Raw genomic sequence first — 23,818 nt, 5'->3', positions numbered from 1 at the left:
TGCTGGTTCGGGCAGGAATTTGTAATTTGTTCATGGTGCCGGCAATAGCTCACCTACTTTTTGCGAAGGACACTGTGAGATCTTTAATGTCTACCAATGAATGCTGCAGATGGGTTTCCTGTTTAACGTCCATCTGTGGGATGGCACACCCATTGATAAAACACCGGGATGACAGTTTATAGCTGGATCAGAATTCAAACCCTGGCTAAACCGCTTAGAGGTGAATGTGCATACCTATAGGCTATCCTGTCAGCCCACTTGATAATAATGCTGTCGTAGCATTTGATCAACAGTAAATTGTAATTTTTGAGCATCAACAAACCTTTAAAATTGTTTGTTGTAAGTTCAGAGAGCAACTTGCTGGGTTTTGGGTAGATACACACATGAATGATCTTCTTGATGACAATTCCAACAACAGTCATGTTCCAATAAGAGGTAACTCATGGTCAACTGTCAAGCAAATGAAAAGGAAGGAACATTCGAACTGACCATCACAAAATGGTGAATTCCACAGATCATAATCTTTACTATAATTCACAGAGTAGTGAGTGCGTGAGTGCGTGAGTGCGTTTGTCATGCTACTCCTCCTACAGGTCTGGGCTGATTACATCCAGACTTGCTACATAGGTTCAGCATGACCCCAATTTATGTATAGGTAAGTTTTTATCTTTGCCTTTGGTCTTGGGAGGGGGTGAGGGGCAGGGGACGCAAATTCTCTATGTAAATGTGTATCGTGTAGCGCCACCTCCAAGTGGGGGAGGGTATTACAAGTCTCCACCATCTACAGGACAGTATTCCTGTCCCCCCATTTTCCAGTGCAGTGAGGTGTTTTGAATCATTAGCAGTAGGTAGCCTGGTGTTGGCTTAGTGGTTCGGGTGGTGGCTTGGGATCAGAGAGTCCTGAGTTCAAGCCCCGTTGGCCACTGAATGAAAATACACCAGGTCGACTCAGCCTGTCATCCTTCCGAGGTCGGCAAAACGAGCACCTGTGTACTGGTTAGGGGGACACTGCATCAGCAGCATAGCCGCGTCCCAACCAATGATGCAACCAGCAGCCACAGGCTGCACTCAATAGAGGGCAGTAGGTATGCTTTTGCTTCATGCACGTAACCTGGGTTATTTATTTTTATTTTCGGGAGTGATTGAGGCACCTGTCAATTACCTACACACCACCCAAATAAAGGTGTGTCAGAAGAACATGTTGGCTGCTTGGAACAAGATTTCCTGTTGGGCGGGTATTCTTCTGATACTAAACAATACATATCAGCAAAATTCAAAATTTTAAAGCAAAAAAAAAAAAACACGTGCAACTTCTTAAAACACACATGATTGTGCCCATTGCTGCATAGGCCCCAAACCAATGGCCAACAGGTTATGATTTTAATCAAATTCCCTTCACACATCAAAACTTACCACGATTATCCCTTCACACTCTGAATATTCATGGCACATATTACATTCTTCATCTCCCCCCCCCCCCCCCGATGTTCCACAAAATCACACACTTTACAACACAGAATAGCTCTGATAGATGGCAGCCACAAGGCCAAATTTATATTTATTTTGTGGGATAATTTCAAGGATCTGATTGTTTCCTTAACCAGTTTCTGTTACAGTATGTGGGTGTTGCATTAAATTGCGTTAATGAAAATAATTCACCAAATTCACAGAAAAACTCATGTATTTACTCATTCACGTTGATGGGCTCCTCACACTGTATATATTCATCGAGAGACACTTCCAACACGTGTCTTTTGACAGTTGGCTGCAGAACCCGCCTTCTAGGGTAACACAGTTGATGTTGGCTTTCTCCATCTTGCATCATATCTTCACTGTGTTGATGCCACACTTCCAATCTCGTATTGCAAGCATCTCTTCGCCCCTTCCACCCTCATGCCTCAGTGAAATTTGCTACATAAAGTGATCCAGAACATTTAGCCCAACATGTAAATGTTAATTTAAATCCGAGAGCACTATTGTAGTAATTTTAAACTAGAAGGGCACTCGGTAGAGCGCATACCTCTGCCACATAATGCCTGATCCATGAGAACATATCTTGCCCCAATACATTTTTTGAAATATCATGCTAAATATTGTTTTTGGCCCTATCTCTCAATGGTGAAGAAACACTTTAAAAATTTTCAGATCCAGATCCGGATTTGGATCGTCACCAAAATGAATCAATTCTTCTTTGTCACACACCCAACATGTCCATCAAGTTTCGTCTGAATCCATCCAGAACTTTTTGAGATATCGTGCTATATATCGTTTTTGGCCTTATCTATCAATGGTGAAAAATCACTTTTAAAACTCTAGCAGTCGGATCCGTATCCGGATCTTCACCAAAATTTAATCAGTTCGTCCTTGTCAAACACCCAACCTGTTCACAAAATTTCATCCAAATCCATTTTCAACTTTTTGAGATATACTGCACACAGGTAGACAGACAGACAGACAGACAGACAGACGGACAAACAGACAGAAAGGGGGTGAAAACATAACCTCCTTCACCTGCGGTGGTGGACGTACAAAGTACATTATCATTTGTTATGTCGAGATATGGTAGATTAAAGAAATGTAATGTCAGATGAAGTTTGTAGCAGCAATTGCTCAGAGTTCTGTCATCACAGGTGGGCTCCTGAGTTTACCTCCACTGGTCCTCGTTCTTCAGTCTATGTCAAGCTGGATCCGTCATCACAAATGTTAGAATCGTCAATGGTAACCTTGCACTTGCTCTTCCATTATGGCTCAAACTGATACAGCAAAACAGTAAATTAATTTGTCACGCTCCTACATAAAAGAGCACAAACAAAACCTTATTCCCAATGGTTTTCAACTCATTATTTAAATCCAATTATAAGATAACGTTGGAAACATGTTTATTTACCTTGGCCACAGTAGAGGGTACTGTATGTGGTTCTATTTGCCAGAGGAGAGGGTATTGTATGTAGTTATTTTTTGCCACAGTAGAGGGTATTGTATGTGGTTATTTTTTGCCACAGTAGAGGGTATTGTATGTGGTTATTTTTTGCCACAGTAGAGGGTATTGTATGTGGTTATTTTTTGCCACAGTAGAGGGTATTGTATGTGGTTATTTTTTGCCACAGTAGAGGGTATTGTATGTGGTTATTTTTTGCCACAGTAGAGGGTATTGTATGTGGTTATTTTTTGCCACAGTAGAGGGTATTGTATGTAGTTATTTTTTGCCACAGTAGAGGGTATTGTATGTAGTTATTTTTTGCCACAGTAGAGGGTATTGTATCTAGTTATTTTTTGCCACAGTAGAGGGTATTGTATGTAGTTATTTTTTGCCACAGTAGAGGGTATTGTATGTAGTTATTTTTTGCCACAGTAGAGGGTATTGTATGTGGTTATTTTTTGCCACAGTAGAGGGTATTGTATGTGGTTATTTTTTGCCACAGTAGAGGGTATTGTATGTGGTTATTTTTTGCCAGAGGAGAGGGTATTGTATCTAGTTATTTGTTGCCAGAGGAGAGGGTATTGTATGTAGTTATTTTTTGTCACAGTAGAGGGTATTGTATGTAGTTATTTTTTGCCACAGTAGAGGGTATTGTATGTAGTTATTTTTTGCCACAGTAGAGGGTATTGTATGTAGTTATTTTTTGCCACAGTAGAGGGTATTGTATGTGGTTATTTTTTGCCAGAGTAGAGGGTATTGTATGTAGTTATTTTTTGCCACAGTAGAGGGTATTGTATGTAGTTATTTTTTGCCACAGTAGAGGGTATTGTATGTGGTTATTTTTTGCCAGTGTAGAGGGTATTGTATGTGGTTATTTTTTGCCAGTGTAGAGGGTATTGTATCTAGTTATTTTTTGCCAGTGTAGAGGGTATTGTATGTAGTTATTTTTTGCCACAGTAGAGGGTATTGTATGTAGTTATTTTTTGCCACAGTAGAGGGTATTGTATGTAGTTATTTTTTGCCACAGTAGAGGGTATTGTATGTGGTTATTTTTGCCACAGTAGAGGGTATTGTATGTAGTTATTTTTTGCCACAGTAGAGGGTATTGTATCTAGTTATTTTTTGCCACAGTAGAGGGTATTGTATGTAGTTATTTTTTGCCACAGTAGAGGGTATTGTATGTAGTTATTTTTTGCCAGAGTAGAGGGTATTGTATGTGGTTATTTTTTGCCACAGTAGAGGGTATTGTATGTAGTTATTTTTTGCCACAGTAGAGGGTATTGTATGTAGTTATTTTTTGCCAGAGTAGAGGGTATTGTATGTGGTTATTTTTTGCCACAGTAGAGGGTATTGTATGTAGTTATTTTTTGCCAGAGTAGAGGGTATTGTATGTGGTTATTTTTTGCCACAGTAGAGGGTATTGTATGTAGTTATTTTTTGCCACAGTAGAGGGTATTGTATGTAGTTATTTTTTGCCACAGTAGAGGGTATTGTATGTGGTTATTTTTGCCACAGTAGAGGGTATTGTATGTAGTTATTTTTTGCCACAGTAGAGGGTATTGTATCTAGTTATTTTTTGCCACAGTAGAGGGTATTGTATGTAGTTATTTTTTGCCACAGTAGAGGGTATTGTATGTGGTTATTTTTTGCCACAGTAGAGGGTATTGTATGTAGTTATTTTTTGCCACAGTAGAGGGTATTGTATGTGGTTATTTTTTGCCACAGTAGAGGGTATTGTATGTAGTTATTTTTTGCCACAGTAGAGGGTATTGTATGTGGTTATTTTTGCCACAGTAGAGGGTATTGTATGTAGTTATTTTTTGCCACAGTAGAGGGTATTGTATCTAGTTATTTTTTGCCACAGTAGAGGGTATTGTATGTAGTTATTTTTTGCCACAGTAGAGGGTATTGTATCTAGTTATTTTTTGCCACAGTAGAGGGTATTGTATGTAGTTATTTTTTGCCAGAGTAGAGGGTATTGTATGTGGTTATTTTTTGCCACAGTAGAGGGTATTGTATGTAGTTATTTTTTGCCAGAGTAGAGGGTATTGTATGTGGTTATTTTTTGCCACAGTAGAGGGTATTGTATGTGGTTATTTTTTTCCACAGTAGAGGGTATTGTATGTGGTTATTTTTTGCCACAGTAGAGGGTATTGTATGTGGTTATTTTTTGCCACAGTAGAGGGTATTGTATGTAGTTATTTTTTGCCAGAGTAGAGGGTATTGTATGTAGTTATTTTTTGCCACAGTAGAGGGTATTGTATGTAGTTATTTTTTGCCAGAGTAGAGGGTATTGTATGTGGTTATTTTTTGCCACAGTAGAGGGTATTGTATGTAGTTATTTTTTGCCAGAGTAGAGGGTATTGTATGTGGTTATTTTTTGCCACAGTAGAGGGTATTGTATGTGGTTATTTTTTGCCACAGTAGAGGGTATTGTATCTCGTTATTTGTTGCCAGAGGAGAGGGTATTGTATGTTGTTATTTTTTGCCACAGTAGAGGGTATTGTATGTGGTTATTTTTGCCACAGTAGAGGGTATTGTATGTAGTTATTTTTTGCCACAGTAGAGGGTATTGTATGTAGTTATTTTTTGCCACAGTAGAGGGTATTGTATCTAGTTATTTTTTGCCACAGTAGAGGGTATTGTATGTAGTTATTTTTTGCCACAGTAGAGGGTATTGTATGTAGTTATTTTTTGCCACAGTAGAGGGTATTGTATCTAGTTATTTTTTGCCACAGTAGAGGGTATTGTATCTAGTTATTTTTTGCCACAGTAGAGGGTATTGTATCTAGTTATTTTTTGCCACAGTAGAGGGTATTGTATGTAGTTATTTTTTGCCACAGTAGAGGGTATTGTATGTAGTTATTTTTTGCCACAGTAGAGGGTATTGTATGTGGTTATTTTTGCCACAGTAGAGGGTATTGTATGTAGTTATTTTTTGCCACAGTAGAGGGTATTGTATCTAGTTATTTTTTGCCACAGTAGAGGGTATTGTATGTAGTTATTTTTTGCCACAGTAGAGGGTATTGTATCTAGTTATTTTTTGCCACAGTAGAGGGTATTGTATCTAGTTATTTTTTGCCACAGTAGAGGGTATTGTATGTGGTTATTTTTTGCCACAGTAGAGGGTATTGTATGTAGTTATTTTTTGCCACAGTAGAGGGTATTGTATGTAGTTATTTTTTGCCAGAGTAGAGGGTATTGTATGTGGTTATTTTTTGCCACAGTAGAGGGTATTGTATGTAGTTATTTTTTGCCAGAGTAGAGGGTATTGTATGTGGTTATTTTTTGCCACAGTAGAGGGTATTGTATGTGGTTATTTTTTGCCACAGTAGAGGGTATTGTATCTCGTTATTTGTTGCCAGAGGAGAGGGTATTGTATGTAGTTATTTTTTGCCACAGTAGAGGGTATTGTATGTGGTTATTTTTGCCACAGTAGAGGGTATTGTATGTAGTTATTTTTTGCCACAGTAGAGGGTATTGTATGTAGTTATTTTTTGCCACAGTAGAGGGTATTGTATGTAGTTATTTTTTGCCACAGTAGAGGGTATTGTATGTAGTTATTTTTTGCCACAGTAGAGGGTATTGTATCTAGTTATTTTTGCCACAGTAGAGGGTATTGTATGTAGTTATTTTTTGCCACAGTAGAGGGTATTGTATCTAGTTATTTTTTGCCACAGTAGAGGGTATTGTATGTAGTTATTTTTTGCCACAGTAGAGGGTATTGTATGTGGTTATTTTTGCCACAGTAGAGGGTATTGTATCTAGTTATTTTTTGCCACAGTAGAGGGTATTGTATGTAGTTATTTTTTGCCACAGTAGAGGGTATTGTATCTAGTTATTTTTTGCCACAGTAGAGGGTATTGTATGTAGTTATTTTTTGCCACAGTAGAGGGTATTGTATCTAGTTATTTTTTGCCACAGTAGAGGGTATTGTATGTAGTTATTTTTTGCCACAGTAGAGGGTATTGTATCTAGTTATTTTTTGCCACAGTAGAGGGTACTGTATGTGGTTCTATTTGCCAGAGGAGAGGGTATTGTATGTAGTTATTTTTTGCCACAGTAGAGGGTATTGTATGTGGTTATTTTTTGCCACAGTAGAGGGTATTGTATGTGGTTATTTTTTGCCACAGTAGAGGGTATTGTATGTGGTTATTTTTTGCCACAGTAGAGGGTATTGTATGTGGTTATTTTTTGCCACAGTAGAGGGTATTGTATGTGGTTATTTTTTGCCACAGTAGAGGGTATTGTATGTGGTTATTTTTTGCCACAGTAGAGGGTATTGTATGTAGTTATTTTTTGCCAGTGTAGAGGGTATTGTATGTGGTTATTTTTTGCCACAGTAGAGGGTATTGTATCTAGTTATTTTTTGCCACAGTAGAGGGTATTGTATGTAGTTATTTTTTGCCACAGTAGAGGGTATTGTATGTGGTTATTTTTTGCCACAGTAGAGGGTATTGTATGTGGTTATTTTTTGCCACAGTAGAGGGTATTGTATGTGGTTATTTTTTGCCAGAGGAGAGGGTATTGTATCTAGTTATTTGTTGCCAGAGGAGAGGGTATTGTATGTCGTTATTTTTTGTCACAGTAGAGGGTATTGTATGTAGTTATTTTTTGCCACAGTAGAGGGTATTGTATGTAGTTATTTTTTGCCACAGTAGAGGGTATTGTATGTAGTTATTTTTTGCCACAGTAGAGGGTATTGTATGTGGTTATTTTTTGCCAGAGTAGAGGGTATTGTATGTAGTTATTTTTTGCCACAGTAGAGGGTATTGTATGTAGTTATTTTTTGCCACAGTAGAGGGTATTGTATGTGGTTATTTTTTGCCAGTGTAGAGGGTATTGTATGTGGTTATTTTTTGCCAGTGTAGAGGGTATTGTATCTAGTTATTTTTTGCCAGTGTAGAGGGTATTGTATGTAGTTATTTTTTGCCACAGTAGAGGGTATTGTATGTAGTTATTTTTTGCCACAGTAGAGGGTATTGTATGTAGTTATTTTTTGCCACAGTAGAGGGTATTGTATGTGGTTATTTTTGCCACAGTAGAGGGTATTGTATGTAGTTATTTTTTGCCACAGTAGAGGGTATTGTATCTAGTTATTTTTTGCCACAGTAGAGGGTATTGTATGTAGTTATTTTTTGCCACAGTAGAGGGTATTGTATGTAGTTATTTTTTGCCAGAGTAGAGGGTATTGTATGTGGTTATTTTTTGCCACAGTAGAGGGTATTGTATGTAGTTATTTTTTGCCACAGTAGAGGGTATTGTATGTAGTTATTTTTTGCCAGAGTAGAGGGTATTGTATGTGGTTATTTTTTGCCACAGTAGAGGGTATTGTATGTAGTTATTTTTTGCCAGAGTAGAGGGTATTGTATGTGGTTATTTTTTGCCACAGTAGAGGGTATTGTATGTAGTTATTTTTTGCCACAGTAGAGGGTATTGTATGTAGTTATTTTTTGCCACAGTAGAGGGTATTGTATGTGGTTATTTTTGCCACAGTAGAGGGTATTGTATGTAGTTATTTTTTGCCACAGTAGAGGGTATTGTATCTAGTTATTTTTTGCCACAGTAGAGGGTATTGTATGTAGTTATTTTTTGCCACAGTAGAGGGTATTGTATGTGGTTATTTTTTGCCACAGTAGAGGGTATTGTATGTAGTTATTTTTTGCCACAGTAGAGGGTATTGTATGTGGTTATTTTTTGCCACAGTAGAGGGTATTGTATGTAGTTATTTTTTGCCACAGTAGAGGGTATTGTATGTGGTTATTTTTGCCACAGTAGAGGGTATTGTATGTAGTTATTTTTTGCCACAGTAGAGGGTATTGTATCTAGTTATTTTTTGCCACAGTAGAGGGTATTGTATGTAGTTATTTTTTGCCACAGTAGAGGGTATTGTATCTAGTTATTTTTTGCCACAGTAGAGGGTATTGTATGTAGTTATTTTTTGCCAGAGTAGAGGGTATTGTATGTGGTTATTTTTTGCCACAGTAGAGGGTATTGTATGTAGTTATTTTTTGCCAGAGTAGAGGGTATTGTATGTGGTTATTTTTTGCCACAGTAGAGGGTATTGTATGTGGTTATTTTTTGCCACAGTAGAGGGTATTGTATGTGGTTATTTTTTGCCACAGTAGAGGGTATTGTATGTGGTTATTTTTTGCCACAGTAGAGGGTATTGTATGTAGTTATTTTTTGCCAGAGTAGAGGGTATTGTATGTAGTTATTTTTTGCCACAGTAGAGGGTATTGTATGTAGTTATTTTTTGCCAGAGTAGAGGGTATTGTATGTGGTTATTTTTTGCCACAGTAGAGGGTATTGTATGTAGTTATTTTTTGCCAGAGTAGAGGGTATTGTATGTGGTTATTTTTTGCCACAGTAGAGGGTATTGTATGTGGTTATTTTTTGCCACAGTAGAGGGTATTGTATCTCGTTATTTGTTGCCAGAGGAGAGGGTATTGTATGTTGTTATTTTTTGCCACAGTAGAGGGTATTGTATGTGGTTATTTTTGCCACAGTAGAGGGTATTGTATGTAGTTATTTTTTGCCACAGTAGAGGGTATTGTATGTAGTTATTTTTTGCCACAGTAGAGGGTATTGTATCTAGTTATTTTTTGCCACAGTAGAGGGTATTGTATGTAGTTATTTTTGCCACAGTAGAGGGTATTGTATGTAGTTATTTTTTGCCACAGTAGAGGGTATTGTATCTAGTTATTTTTTGCCACAGTAGAGGGTATTGTATCTAGTTATTTTTTGCCACAGTAGAGGGTATTGTATCTAGTTATTTTTTGCCACAGTAGAGGGTATTGTATGTAGTTATTTTTTGCCACAGTAGAGGGTATTGTATGTAGTTATTTTTTGCCACAGTAGAGGGTATTGTATGTGGTTATTTTTGCCACAGTAGAGGGTATTGTATGTAGTTATTTTTTGCCACAGTAGAGGGTATTGTATCTAGTTATTTTTTGCCACAGTAGAGGGTATTGTATGTAGTTATTTTTTGCCACAGTAGAGGGTATTGTATCTAGTTATTTTTTGCCACAGTAGAGGGTATTGTATCTAGTTATTTTTTGCCACAGTAGAGGGTATTGTATGTGGTTATTTTTTGCCACAGTAGAGGGTATTGTATGTAGTTATTTTTTGCCACAGTAGAGGGTATTGTATGTAGTTATTTTTTGCCAGAGTAGAGGGTATTGTATGTGGTTATTTTTTGCCACAGTAGAGGGTATTGTATGTAGTTATTTTTTGCCAGAGTAGAGGGTATTGTATGTGGTTATTTTTTGCCACAGTAGAGGGTATTGTATGTGGTTATTTTTTGCCACAGTAGAGGGTATTGTATCTCGTTATTTGTTGCCAGAGGAGAGGGTATTGTATGTAGTTATTTTTTGCCACAGTAGAGGGTATTGTATGTGGTTATTTTTGCCACAGTAGAGGGTATTGTATCTAGTTATTTTTTGCCACAGTAGAGGGTATTGTATGTAGTTATTTTTTGCCACAGTAGAGGGTATTGTATGTAGTTATTTTTTGCCACAGTAGAGGGTATTGTATGTAGTTATTTTTTGCCACAGTAGAGGGTATTGTATCTAGTTATTTTTGCCACAGTAGAGGGTATTGTATGTAGTTATTTTTTGCCACAGTAGAGGGTATTGTATCTAGTTATTTTTTGCCACAGTAGAGGGTATTGTATGTAGTTATTTTTTGCCACAGTAGAGGGTATTGTATGTGGTTATTTTTGCCACAGTAGAGGGTATTGTATCTAGTTATTTTTTGCCACAGTAGAGGGTATTGTATGTAGTTATTTTTTGCCACAGTAGAGGGTATTGTATCTAGTTATTTTTTGCCACAGTAGAGGGTATTGTATGTAGTTATTTTTTGCCACAGTAGAGGGTATTGTATCTAGTTATTTTTTGCCACAGTAGAGGGTATTGTATGTGGTTATTTTTTGCCACAGTAGAGGGTATTGTATGTGGTTATTTTTTGCCACAGTAGAGGGTATTGTATGTGGTTATTTTTTGCCACAGTAGAGGGTATTGTATGTAGTTATTTTTGCCACAGTAGAGGGTATTGTATGTAGTTATTTTTTGCCACAGTAGAGGGTATTGTATCTAGTTATTTTTTGCCAGAGTAGAGGGTATTGTATGTGGTTATTTTTTGCCACAGTAGAGGGTATTGTATGTAGTTATTTTTTGCCAGAGTAGAGGGTATTGTATGTGGTTATTTTTTGCCACAGTAGAGGGTATTGTATGTGGTTATTTTTTGCCACAGTAGAGGGTATTGTATCTCGTTATTTGTTGCCAGAGGAGAGGGTATTGTATGTAGTTATTTTTTGCCACAGTAGAGGGTATTGTATCTAGTTATTTTTTGCCACAGTAGAGGGTATTGTATGTGGTTATTTTTGCCACAGTAGAGGGTATTGTATGTAGTTATTTTTTGCCACAGTAGAGGGTATTGTATGTAGTTATTTTTGCCACAGTAGAGGGTATTGTATGTAGTTATTTTTTGCCACAGTAGAGGGTATTGTATCTAGTTATTTTTTGCCAGAGTAGAGGGTATTGTATGTGGTTATTTTTTGCCACAGTAGAGGGTATTGTATGTAGTTATTTTTTGCCAGAGTAGAGGGTATTGTATGTGGTTATTTTTTGCCACAGTAGAGGGTATTGTATGTGGTTATTTTTTGCCACAGTAGAGGGTATTGTATCTCGTTATTTGTTGCCAGAGGAGAGGGTATTGTATGTAGTTATTTTTTGCCACAGTAGAGGGTATTGTATGTGGTTATTTTTGCCACAGTAGAGGGTATTGTATGTAGTTATTTTTTGCCACAGTAGAGGGTATTGTATCTAGTTATTTTTTGCCACAGTAGAGGGTATTGTATGTAGTTATTTTTTGCCACAGTAGAGGGTATTGTATGTAGTTATTTTTTGCCACAGTAGAGGGTATTGTATGTAGTTATTTTTTGCCACAGTAGAGGGTATTGTATCTAGTTATTTTTTGCCACAGTAGAGGGTATTGTATGTAGTTATTTTTTGCCACAGTAGAGGGTATTGTATCTAGTTATTTTTTGCCACAGTAGAGGGTATTGTATCTAGTTATTTTTTGCCACAGTAGAGGGTATTGTATCTAGTTATTTTTTGCCACAGTAGAGGGTATTGTATGTGGTTATTTTTGCCACAGTAGAGGGTATTGTATGTAGTTATTTTTTGCCACAGTAGAGGGTATTGTATGTAGTTATTTTTTGCCAGAGGAGAGGGTATTGTATGTGGTTATTTTTTGCCACAGTAGAGGGTATTGTATGTGGTTATTTTTTGCCAGAGTAGAGCGTATTGTATGTGGTTCTATTTGCCAGAGGAGAGGGTATTGTATGTGGTTCTATTTGCCAGAGGAGAGGGTATTGTATTTCGGTCCATTTCTTTGCTTGTTACTTGCAAAATCGAAGATTTTTTCAAGTATATTGGTCTGTCGATTTTGTTATTCTGTCTGTTTGTCTGTTAATCGCACACAGGTCACAATTTTAATCCAATATTCAAGAAACTTCACCACATGGTAGAGTTTGTCATAAGGAAGAAGCCTGTTGTTATTATGATTATTTTTGTATACATTGTCGAGGCTCGTATGAGAGCAAAGACAAAACGCACAGCAAGGGGGGAATGAGACAAGAGGGGCGGGAGAGGAAAGGATAGAATCATTGCGGAACAGAGACATTAGAAGATCTGTGGAAGGGAGAGGGATGGGGCGGAGAACATGGGGAATACAAGATGGACATTACAGGGACTTTCAGGAAGGAAAGCAGGGAATTTGAAGGAGGTGGGTTTGGGGTGGATTAACGGGGGTAGAAAAGATTGAGGTTTTGGATGGGGAAGATAAGAGGTGGTGGTGAACAGCTATTTTGAATGTCTGGAGGGAAGAATGGGATTGAACAGAGTGTGGGAGTTTATTCCAAAGGCGGGAAAAAGAGGAATGAAGGAGTGAAGGTGAGCAGTGATTCGTGATTTTGGTAGTTTTACCAGAAGGGGGTTAATGGCGGACCTTGAGTGCCCTGTGGAAATGTGGTGGGGACAAATCGCACACAGAGCAGGGGGGCTGAGACCGGAGAGGAGACGGTGGAAGACAGAAAGATCACTGACCTGCCTGCGGTGAGAGATTGAGAGACCCAAAGACTCAGCCTCATCACGGGAGATGCCAATGATCATAAATGCCTTGGTTTCCACAGCGTGAAGCCAAGAATGGTGGGAGGCAGGAGCACCAGCCCAGAGGGGAGAGCAGTACTCCATCAGGCTGCCGACGAAAGCTTTGTATGTGGTCAGGAGCTCAGGTGGGCCGAGGAAGGACTTTCCATGACGGAGAATTCCCAGTGGCCGACTGGCTTTGGAGGCCAGGTTGGAAATGTGGCTTTTTCAGGAAAGATCATGGCAGATAGTGAGACCCAGAAGCTTGAATGAAAGCTCAAGGTCAAAAGGTCAGAAATGGTCAAAAGGTTATTAAGGTCAAAGGGTCAACAACTCAGGTGGTATTTCTAAATCCTCAATTTTCATCCGATTGACTTGAAATTTGAAGAGGATATATATTTCAGGTCACTGAATTCAACCACCAATTGTTTTGGAGGTCCACATCGGCCAAAAGGTCAACACGGGCCGAATTTCTAAAATTGTCATTTTTCATCCGATTCACTTGAAATTTGAAGAGGAGTTGCATGTTTGGTAATTGAATTCAACCACCAATTATTTTTGAGGTCAAATTTGTTTTATGGATTTTGCAAGTATCGTGCTGTGCATGACGTCGTCTTATTTGTTTGTCCGTTTGTCTGTTTGTCTGCACAGAGCATGCTAACATTGGACACAAACACCACCTAGTGGAAGCCAGTACTTTTTACAATTAGAATGCAAGTACATCTATAAAATATGTACTTCATAGTCACCCAAAACAAGTGCTGGTGAAGGTCTGCAATCTTCAATTTCTCGTTCTAGTTTGTTCTCCAAAAGTTATGAGTTACGAAAACATAATTTATTTGTAGGATGTTGACAGAATTATTTTTAAGGTACCTTTCATACCCTTATAGGTAATAAAATGTGTTGTTGTACCATATCATTATATAATGTAGAAGATCATGCAATTCACCTCAAGTGACTGCACCTTGTCTATGCCTCCGCCGATGAAGTCGCCGGAGCCATTATGTTTTTGAGTTGTCCGTACATACATCCATCCGTTCTGTTTTCTCTGCAACTGCTTATCCGATTGACACAAAATTTTCACCATAGGAGCGACTACTCATGTTGAATGCTTTAATGATAAGTATGACGTCATATGTCATGTGGTGTGGCAGCCATGTTGGAAAAAAGGAAAAACTTTGGACCTCTGTATCTCTGAAACCGCTTCATGGAAAAAAAATTGAAACTTGGCACATATGAAGTGCTCTTCATGGGAAACAAGTGTGATTATTTTTTGATGTCATAGGTGGCTTCGTTATGATATCATAATTGCATACATCGAATGTTTTATCCGATAAGTATGAAAGTTTTTGAGGGTCGAGGGCTAAATTTAATGGGGGGGGGGGAATTTTTGTCACCCAGGGCGTCCGGCTGTCCGTCCGGCTGTCCGTCCATCTGTCCGTCCGTCCGTCCGTCCGGGCGTCAACATTTATAGCTGTGAGTGTGATAACTCATAAACTGTTCAACATATTGATTTGAAATTTGGGTCACACATGTACCACCTGAAAAGGAAGAACCCTATTGATTTTGGGCGTGGCCGGATCCAAGATGGCCGACTGGGGCGGCCATCTTGAAAAAAATGTTTTTGTAATAAATGGAAAACCGCTTATCTGATTTCAATTATTTTTGGTTACTACGTTCCTCCCTGGGGAACTTTTTTGAGATGATGACAAATGGTGTCTTGTTTCCAATTCACCTCCCTCATTATCTGGAATATGTATGACCTTTTTCATTCAATGGTGGGGGGTTCCCCATCTCTGATGGTATATTTTTGTTTTTATGATGTCATCAGTCATGTGGTTCAGCAACCATATTGTTTTTAACATAAAATCCTTCAAAATGTTCTTTGTAATGGCTGAACTCATTGAGGCGAAACTTTAGAGGTATGATCGCCTATCCATGAAGAGCAAAAAGTTCCACCTATGATGTCATAGGTCACATGGTGTGGCAGCTATGAATTTTTTTGAAGAATAAACCTTTTAAAAATCTTCTCCTCCAGAACAGCTTTACGGATCGAGGGGAAACTTCACCCACATGTTCCCCAAGCCTTGAGGATACCAGGGTGTTCACAAATAATTAATAGGTCACATGGTCCAGCAGTCATTTTGGATTGAATGAAAATCTTTAAAAATATATATTTCTCTCGAACCGCTTCATCAATCGACATGAAACATCACAGTTGTGATCGAGTCATCATGGGGAATATATATATATATATATATTTAAAATTTCAATCTGATCGGACGCATGGTCTAGCAGCCAGAATTATTTAATGTTTTGAATCTGGGTTTAGCGATTTAAATTACACTTGGTACAAGTATGTATGATGTCATAATCTTGGTGGAGGCATATCTGTTGACGCGATGTCTATGAGTGCCCTTCTTTTTTTTTTTTAAATAAGACTAAACATGTCATCATACTTGCTGTCAAACTCTTAAGTGTGAAATAAAATAATTGCTTTCTGTGGCTAACTACAATAGATGGCTGGCTATTCAAATTGCTGTATCCGAAGCGCTCTATCATGCATATTATTACTCTCTGGTCTTCACCACTTGAAATAAAGTAAAATGAATTGGCATTTATACATGACATTAAGTTGTATTCCACATTTTATGTGGTGTCGTGAACACAAGGGAAGGTGACATTCACAAAGATCGTATGCCTCCATTATGAATCACAATTGCTTGCATATGTAAGTTATCCAGCCATGTTTGAATGGGACACTGAATGCCATGTCGCTTGTTGCGTTCACCATTGTCTTTGATATAATTTTTCAGCTCTTGCATTCGCTTCTGGCCTGGCTACGACCGTTGTCGTCGTCAACACATTGAAAACTGGAGATCATGTGATCTGCATGCAGGATGTTTACGGAGGTAATTTCTGAAGGACACTAACTTGTCTGTATTGCTACTGAATGTGTAATAAATGAAGGGGATTTGCAGGATAGCTCCTTCTCACTTTTGAGCTGTCTCATCTGGGTTAAATTTCTGACCTGACTGCACACTGGTGTTTCTGCAATGTTCGTCAGATGGTACGTGAATCTGGGGGACTTATTTGCCAGAATTTGTTTCTGCTGGTAAATGTTAAATATCCCAGAGTGTCTTTTTGCAAAGAATAGATTGTCCTTGGCACCCTGACTAGATTCCAAATTGTTGCCCAAGCTATTACTGCTTGGTAAGGGAATGACAAGTCCAGCAGTATTTCCTTGCCCAGGGAGCTACTTCATCAGTCTCTGACTTCCTGGGAGGGTATGAGATGAATCAATCCATCTAATAGATATAACAAAGGTGAAAGTATCCATCATAGTCGTCATACCAAATGGCATGAGACATGATTGTGATTGTTTTGACAACATAACAAGCCTTGATGTACATTGTTAGGTCTCTCTGTGCCGTCACTGTAGCCTCGAACATTACTCTATCATCTGCTTCCAGTTTTAGTTGGGTTTGACATTGGATTCCTGTCATCGTGCAGCCCCAAGTAGAATCCGATTTTTGGGGGGTTTTAATACAACCCTCATGCCCCATCATGATAATTGACCAATTATTTGCACTACGCCATGCAATGCTATAAATTAAACAAACTGTTGAAAGGATTTGGCTGCAGATTCTGTTCCATGGCATTTCATGGAATACCTGGAAAGATGAACTTCACGAATGTTTGACCAACATTTCAAACAACGTTTTATTTGTTTATTGTTTCTTGTATACATTGGAGGAGCAAGAACACAGAATGGATCAGGAAGTAACAGAACAAAAGGAACAGAAGAAATAGAGGGGGTGTGGGTGGGAACATACCAAAGTCAAGGTCGAGAGACAAAATAGAGGGAGACTTGGATAAATAACGAATGAGGATAAGGAAAGGGAGAACACAGGAGGGAACAAGTTGAATACAGCTTCAAATTCACAGTCACAGAAGTAGAAGGAAAATTGGACTGCGAGTCCTGAAACTCACCTGGATCAGGAGCAACAGTCATTCAAACTTCCTGTAGACCACCCTTGACCATGATTTTTTTTTAAAAAAAATGCCTTGTCTTGCACACAGCTGTCTTGAAGCTTTGAAGAGAAGGATGAGATTGAAGAGACTGAGGAAGTTGGTTCCATAGGTGGGGAAAAAAGATAAACGAATTAGTGTAAGTGTGCAGGGAGTCTGGATTTTGGGAGTTTCACCAGATTGGGGTGCACCCTATAGAACTACATGCACCCTGCAGAAACCTGTGGGACAGGGCATGGAAAGGGCAGAGGGTGTAAGACCAGAAAGGAGGTGGAAGAAGACAAAGTGACCATGTACCTGTCTGTGATGTGAAAGTAAAAGGCTTAGTGTCTCAGCTTCATCACAGGAGTAACCAATGATTTTGAAGGCTTTGGTTTCCACTGTGTGAAGCTGAGCAAGGTGTGAGACAGAGAAGCCATCCCAGTTTTCGAAGGACCGTGTGAAGTGGAGACACTTGATGGACGAGCAATACCCCTTCAAATTGCGGATGAAGGCCTCATAGGTTGTCAAAAGTTCATACTGGCCAAGGAAAGACCTTGCATGACAATGGATGCCCAGTCAGCAACTGGTTTCAGAGGCCATCTTGGAAATACCGGCGACCCAAGAAAGACCATGTCTGGTCGTGAGGCCCAGGAGTTTGCATGACAACCTCTTCAAGTGGTTTGTTCAAGAAGTAGATGGTAGGGTTTGCCAGGCAATCCTTTCAGAGAGACAGGGTGAGTGTGTGGGATTTATCAGGATTGAAAGACATATGGAAAGTGTTGCATGAGTTCCTGATTTGATCAGGGTTTGCAGAGAGGGTTGAGGCTGCTGCCTGCCTGTCTGAAGGATGAGATGATACATCTTAGGGTGGAATAATCAGCGATAAGCAGGATTTTTCAGGAAATCATGAAGATGAGAAACAAAAGTATTGTGGCACTCTAGCCTTGACAGGGAGAGGAGATGAGAGGATCCCATGAAGAACTGCATGCTGAATATGGGAGTGGAGTAAGTCAGTGTGCTATGAGTGGATGTAGCCTTGGATGCCATAAGCAGACCATGACCTTGCCTATAATTGGAAGCAAGCTATTAGGCCTGCAGATAAGAGGATTAGGTTTTGCACCATGTTTATGTGCAAGTATTGCAGTGATGTTGGCTTACTTCCAGGCAGATGGAAACTGACCCAGAGAGAATGAAAGGGTGAACAAAGCAGAAAGAGGATGGGCATGAGTAGTAGAGCAAGTTTTAGGACACATGCACTGATGCCACCTGCACCTGTTGCAGAATCAGAATTGAGGTTTGTCAGAAACATCTCCACCTTCACAAGTGGGAAAGACAGTATCCATGAGCAGAATGCAGATGAGAGGGTTGGGTAGGAGTAAGAAGCGAGGGGTTGGATGTACAAGATTTGGAAGCAAACATAGAATTTAGACATTCATCCTTGTTACAAGGAGACTCAGCTGTAGTGGCATTTGAAATGAGGGAGGAGATGAAGTGGGAGCCTCCATCAGAGACAGACTTGATGTCCTCTAGTCATCTTGTTCCATCAATCATGTCCAACTTCTAGTGACGTTCATGATTCGCTTTCTCCAAACATCCCTAAACTGCACCGATTGCCAAAAAAGTTCTGGCAGAGACAGCTTGATTGCATCCTTTACCCCATCCATCCAGTACATATAAGGCCTGCCTCTTGCCCTTCTTCCCTCAATCATACCCAGCATGGTTGATTAATCCAGACGTTAGTTTTCTGAATACATGACATGTCCAAAGTATGACAGTTTCTGTTTTAGCATCAGCGCTTCTAATGTACACGGTGGTCTAATTTCTTCAAGCACCGATTTGTTTGTTCTTGCAGTCCATGGAATTTTTAGATCCTCGTGGAGGATCTCTAAGTCTTACTCACGTTGTTGTTGTTCTTCATCTTCTTCTTGTGGACTTTTTTGTTTCACAGCCTACAGTTTTCATCGAAACTTCCTGAAACTTGGTGTATATATGTAAAAGTACCCTGCGCAGACAGTAACCATCTCCGATTTTGAAAATTCCTCCCAGAAAAAAAGTTATGACTTCAAAATATCTCCGCTAATGGAAATCGCCTAAAAAATTATCTCCGAAACTAGGCAAGCTTTTTTAATTCTGTTTGCGGGAATCGAACAGGGCATTAGCAGAGATGAATTACCGCGCATATGATACATCACTATGATGTCATATCCATTTTTATGACGTCATTCCTATTTTTTGACATTTTTTGTTTCACAACCCAGAGTTTTCATCGGATCTTCGTGAAGCTTGCCATGTATATGCAGAAAGCCCACGTGCAGGCAGTTACCATCTCCGATTTTGGAAATTCTTCCTAGAAAAAAAGTTAACGTCATAATATCGCTGCTAATGGAAATCACCTATACCATTATCTCCGAAACTAGTTTGTTTCACAGCCGACACTTTTCATCGAAACTTCCTGAAACTCGGCATATATATGTAAAAGTACCCTGCGCAGACAGTAACCATCTCCGATTTTGAAAATTCCTCCCAGAAAAAAAGTTATGACGTCAAAATATCTCCGCTAATGGAAATCGCCTAAAAAATTATCTCCGAAACTAGGCAAGCTTTTTGAATTCTGTTTGCAGGAATCAAACAGGGCATTAGCAGAGATGAATTACCGCACATATGATACATCACTATGACGTCATATAAATTTTTATGACGTCATTCCTATTTTTTGACATTTTTTGTTTCACAACCCAGAGTTTTCATCAGATCTTCGTGAAGCTTGCCATGTATATGCAGAAAGCCCACGCGCAGGCAGTAACCATCTCCGATTTTGGAAATTCTTCCTAGAAAAAAAGTTAACGTCATAATATCGCCACTAATGGGAATCGCCTATACCATTATCTCCGAAACTAGGCAAGCTGTTTGAATTTTGTTTGCGGGAATCAAGCCGGGCATTAGCACAGATAATTTATTGCATACCTGATACATCACAATGACGTCATATTCGTTTTTATGACGTCATCATTAAGAGGATGAGGATCTTAGCTCATTCGAGCTTGTTAACATTCTTCTCTAACTCCAGATTTTATAACTGTCAATCTTCTTTCTTTCTTTCTTTCTTTCTTTCTTTAGTTTTCACTGTCCACAACTCACATCCATACATTGCAACTGAAAATACCAGAGCCTACATCGGCCTCCTCTTTGTTTGTATTGTCACATCTTTGTCTTTCCAGATCTTTGTCAATCCTGATGTTACTGTTCTCCCCAACGCTAATCATCTATTAATTTCTCCTCGACATTCTCCACTCACTTAAATCCAAGAACCCAGGAAGATGAAACTTGCAACTATGTCCACATAATCATCTCCCAATCTGAACACATCAATCTTCTCAGTTGACAAGATTTTAGCATTTTTAGGTTTAAATAAAGACTCGCTTTTTCACTTTCCCTCTTCACTCTCTGCAGCAGATTCATCAAGACCTCTTTACTTTCTGACAACAGAGTAGTCAGCATACCATAGATCAGTGGTGGGCAACCTGCAGCCCATCAGGATTCTGAGTGTGGCCCACAAGACATTTTGTTGACCGTTGCTCATACGCATGATGAAACAACCCAGCCCTGCTGAATTTGCTCCATCAGACTGATATCAGCAGGGTGACAGTTTCGTGGGTTTTCTACATTTAGAAATGGGAAAATCTTGTTTTATTTGGAGCTCAAAGTCATTTACACCTTGGGGTCATGTTTAGTGCACATGCCCGATTTCAATCTTTCAGCCCACTGAGAGGAAGGAGGGTCAATCGGGCGGCCCACTCATGAGCCTACTGTTCATTGTCCATCACTGCCTTAGATTGTTCATACATTATGTTCCAATCCTGACTCCAACCTCGATGTCATCCAAGTTTGATTTCCTCTTCATGTACTCACTATAAAGATGGAACGAGTAATGGAGGAGAATGCACCCCTATCCGACCTCTTTTCCAATTCCAAATTATTCCGTCTCTCCATAGTCTGTTCTTACTGTAGCTTCTTATTCTGCGTACAGGCTTCTTATCAGTCATATCAGGTGCTCCGACCTCCCCATTTATCTCATCACAATCCGCATCAATTCAAAGGCTTTGCTATCTAATGTAGAAAGCTCAATTTCTGTTTTTTATTTTTGATACTTAGTCTGGGCTCGTGGAAGAGCTAGTACAAGTACATTAAACAGATCAGGATGCAACAGGATAAAAAGGAACAGTAGAGAGAGGGGGGAAACACCAACATCAGAGCCGAAGGCCAAGATAGAGGGAGATTTGGACAAACAATGGGTGTGGGGAGGAATGGGGGGCAGGAGAGGATGCATGGGGTGGACAAGATGTATACAGAAGGAAACTCTTGGGAGGTAAAAACTATAAATTTGGAAGGAGAAGGGTTTGGGGGTGGGTGGTGGGGATGGGCTAACGAGGGTAGAAAAGATGATGGGTTTGGATTGGGGACAATTTGAGATGGTGGTGAACTGCTGTCTTGAAGACCTGGCTGAAAGAATGACATTGAACAGAATGTGGAAGTTGGTTCCACAGGTGGGAAAACAAGGAACAAATGAGTGAATGTGAGGAGTGATCTTGGATTTGGGGAGTTTCACCAAAAGGGGGTTGATGGTGGAGCATGTGAGCCCTGCAGAAACCTGAGGAGAACAAAGCATGGAAAGAGCAGAGGGTGAAAGACCAGAAATGAGGCAGTCGAAGACAGAGAGACCATCGACTGTCTGCGATGGCGAAGTGATCGGCCCATCGACTCAGCTTCATCACGGGAGATTCCAATGATCTTAAAGGCCTTGGTTTCTAAAGTGTCAAGTTGAACAAGATGCGAGGCAGGGGAGCCAGCCCAGAGGGGAGGGCAGTACTCCATCAAGCTGCAGATAAAGGCCTTGTACGTGGATAGGAGTTCAGGTGCACCAAGGAATGACTGTACGATGGAGGATGCCCATTTGGTGGCTGGATTTTGAGGCCAACTTTGAAATATGGTTTGCCTAAGAAAGATCATGTGACAGTGAGAACCATGAGTTTGAATGACTGATTTTCCTTAAGAATATTGCTAATAAAGTAGATAGGAGGGTTTGCCAGATCATCCTTTGAGAGAGATAGTGAGAGATAGTGAGATTTGTTTGGATGGAGAGACATTTTTCAACTGTTTGACCATCTTGTAATTCTGTCAAGGTCTGAAGAGAGGAAAGAGGCTGCAGCCTGCCTGTCTGAAGGATGAGGGATGTCACGGCAGAGGGTGGAGTCATCACCAAATGGAGAAAGGGGATTTTACAGAGTTAGAAAGATCATTTATGAAGACCAGGAAAAGGACTGGCCCCAGAACACTGCCTTGGGGCACTCCAGCCTTGATGGTGAGAGAAGATCAAATAATTCCGTCGAGAGCCACACATTGGCTACGAGAGTAGAAGTCAGGAAGCCATGTGTGGACTTAGCTTGGGATGCCAGAGGCAGAGAATTTGGAGAGTAAGGCAGGATGCCAGACCGTATCAAAAGCTCGAGATATGTCCAGAGCGACGGCCCTGATCTCATGTCTGATATTGAGGTCCTCCATCCATTGTTGGGTGAGTAGAAGCAGCATGTCCAAGGTGAAGTGACCTGTTGTGAAACCAAATTGGTGATCTGAGATGAAGTTATTGGAGAAATGGTATGATTTCACATCAATTATGATGATGGATTCCATGACCTTGCTGATGATTGGAAGGTCTGCGGTTGAGGGGATCAGTTTTTGCTCCTTTTTTAAGTAATGTAATGATGTTGGTGGATATCCAAGCAGATGGAAGATCACCAAGCACAAATGACAGTATGAAAATGGCAGAGAGAGGATCTGCAAGAGCAGCAGAGCCGGTTTTTAGAACACGTGAACTGATGATATCCGGTCCAGTAGCAGAGTAAGAGTCTGGTTGAAAGAACCTTGTCTATCTTCTCAACTGCAAAAGACACAAATAGTCCATGAGCATTTGGGTATGACAGGGAAGGATGGGGGGGGGGAGAGAGAGAGAGATAGAGATAGAGATAGAGATAGAGATAGAGATAGAGATAGATATATATATATATATATATATATATATATATATATATATATATATATATATATATATATATATATATATAGGTTATGGACACAATATTTCGAAACAAACACAGAATTGAGGCAATTTGCCTTCTCACGAGTGCAGTTGGCTATGTTGGCATTTGAAGAGAGGGTTGGGATGGAGTGGAATCGTACACCAGAGACAGTCTTAACAAGGCACCATTAGGTTTTAGAGGAGGGAGACACGTTTGGAAGTTTATTCCTGAGTTGGGCACATGTTGTTTTCTGGCTGTCCTGAGAGTGGACAAACACTTGTTGTGCACTTTTTGGAATTCACTGACATTGCCTTTGGTTGGATTAGCCTTACAGGAAGAGAAGGCAAGTTGTTTCCGAGCAACTGCCTCACCACAGGAGTTAGTGCACCATGGGCGGGAAGAAGGGTGGGATAATTGCAGACGATATGGGATAAATGTGTACATAAGGGAAAGCAAGCTTGTGTGGCAGGATTCCCAGGCAAAATTAAAATTCAGGAACAGTGGAATTAAAGGACCAGTCTTGACATGAAAAGACAGTTTGCAGTCCCTGCCAGTCAACTTGAGTGAACTGCCAGACTCTTCGGCACTGAGGCAGCTCTCTTACTATAGCCGGAGAGATGACGGCTCTCACAAGCACATGAACATACTAGAGCAGAAGA

At 39.7% G+C, this 23,818-nt stretch overlaps 1 protein-coding gene across 2 annotated transcripts in view; it reads left to right on the top strand.

Moving 5' to 3' along the window:
* Positions 1–23,818, top strand: part of CTH (cystathionine gamma-lyase) — a 69,622-nt gene that overhangs the window by 28,706 nt on the left and 17,098 nt on the right. For both annotated transcript variants that reach the window (XM_085885982.1, XM_085885983.1), the window contains exon 4: positions 15,888–15,983. In XM_085885982.1, the coding sequence (XP_085742108.1) occupies positions 15,888–15,983 (96 nt within the window). The remainder of the gene's footprint in view (positions 1–15,887; positions 15,984–23,818) is intronic.

This window comes from Eptatretus burgeri, chromosome 6 (assembly GCF_056783735.1).
Source record: "Eptatretus burgeri isolate ZD-2024b chromosome 6, Ebu_testis_v1, whole genome shotgun sequence".
NCBI classification, from domain to species: domain Eukaryota; kingdom Metazoa; phylum Chordata; class Myxini; order Myxiniformes; family Myxinidae; genus Eptatretus; species Eptatretus burgeri.
This window is presented reverse-complemented; position numbering and strand designations above follow the sequence as displayed.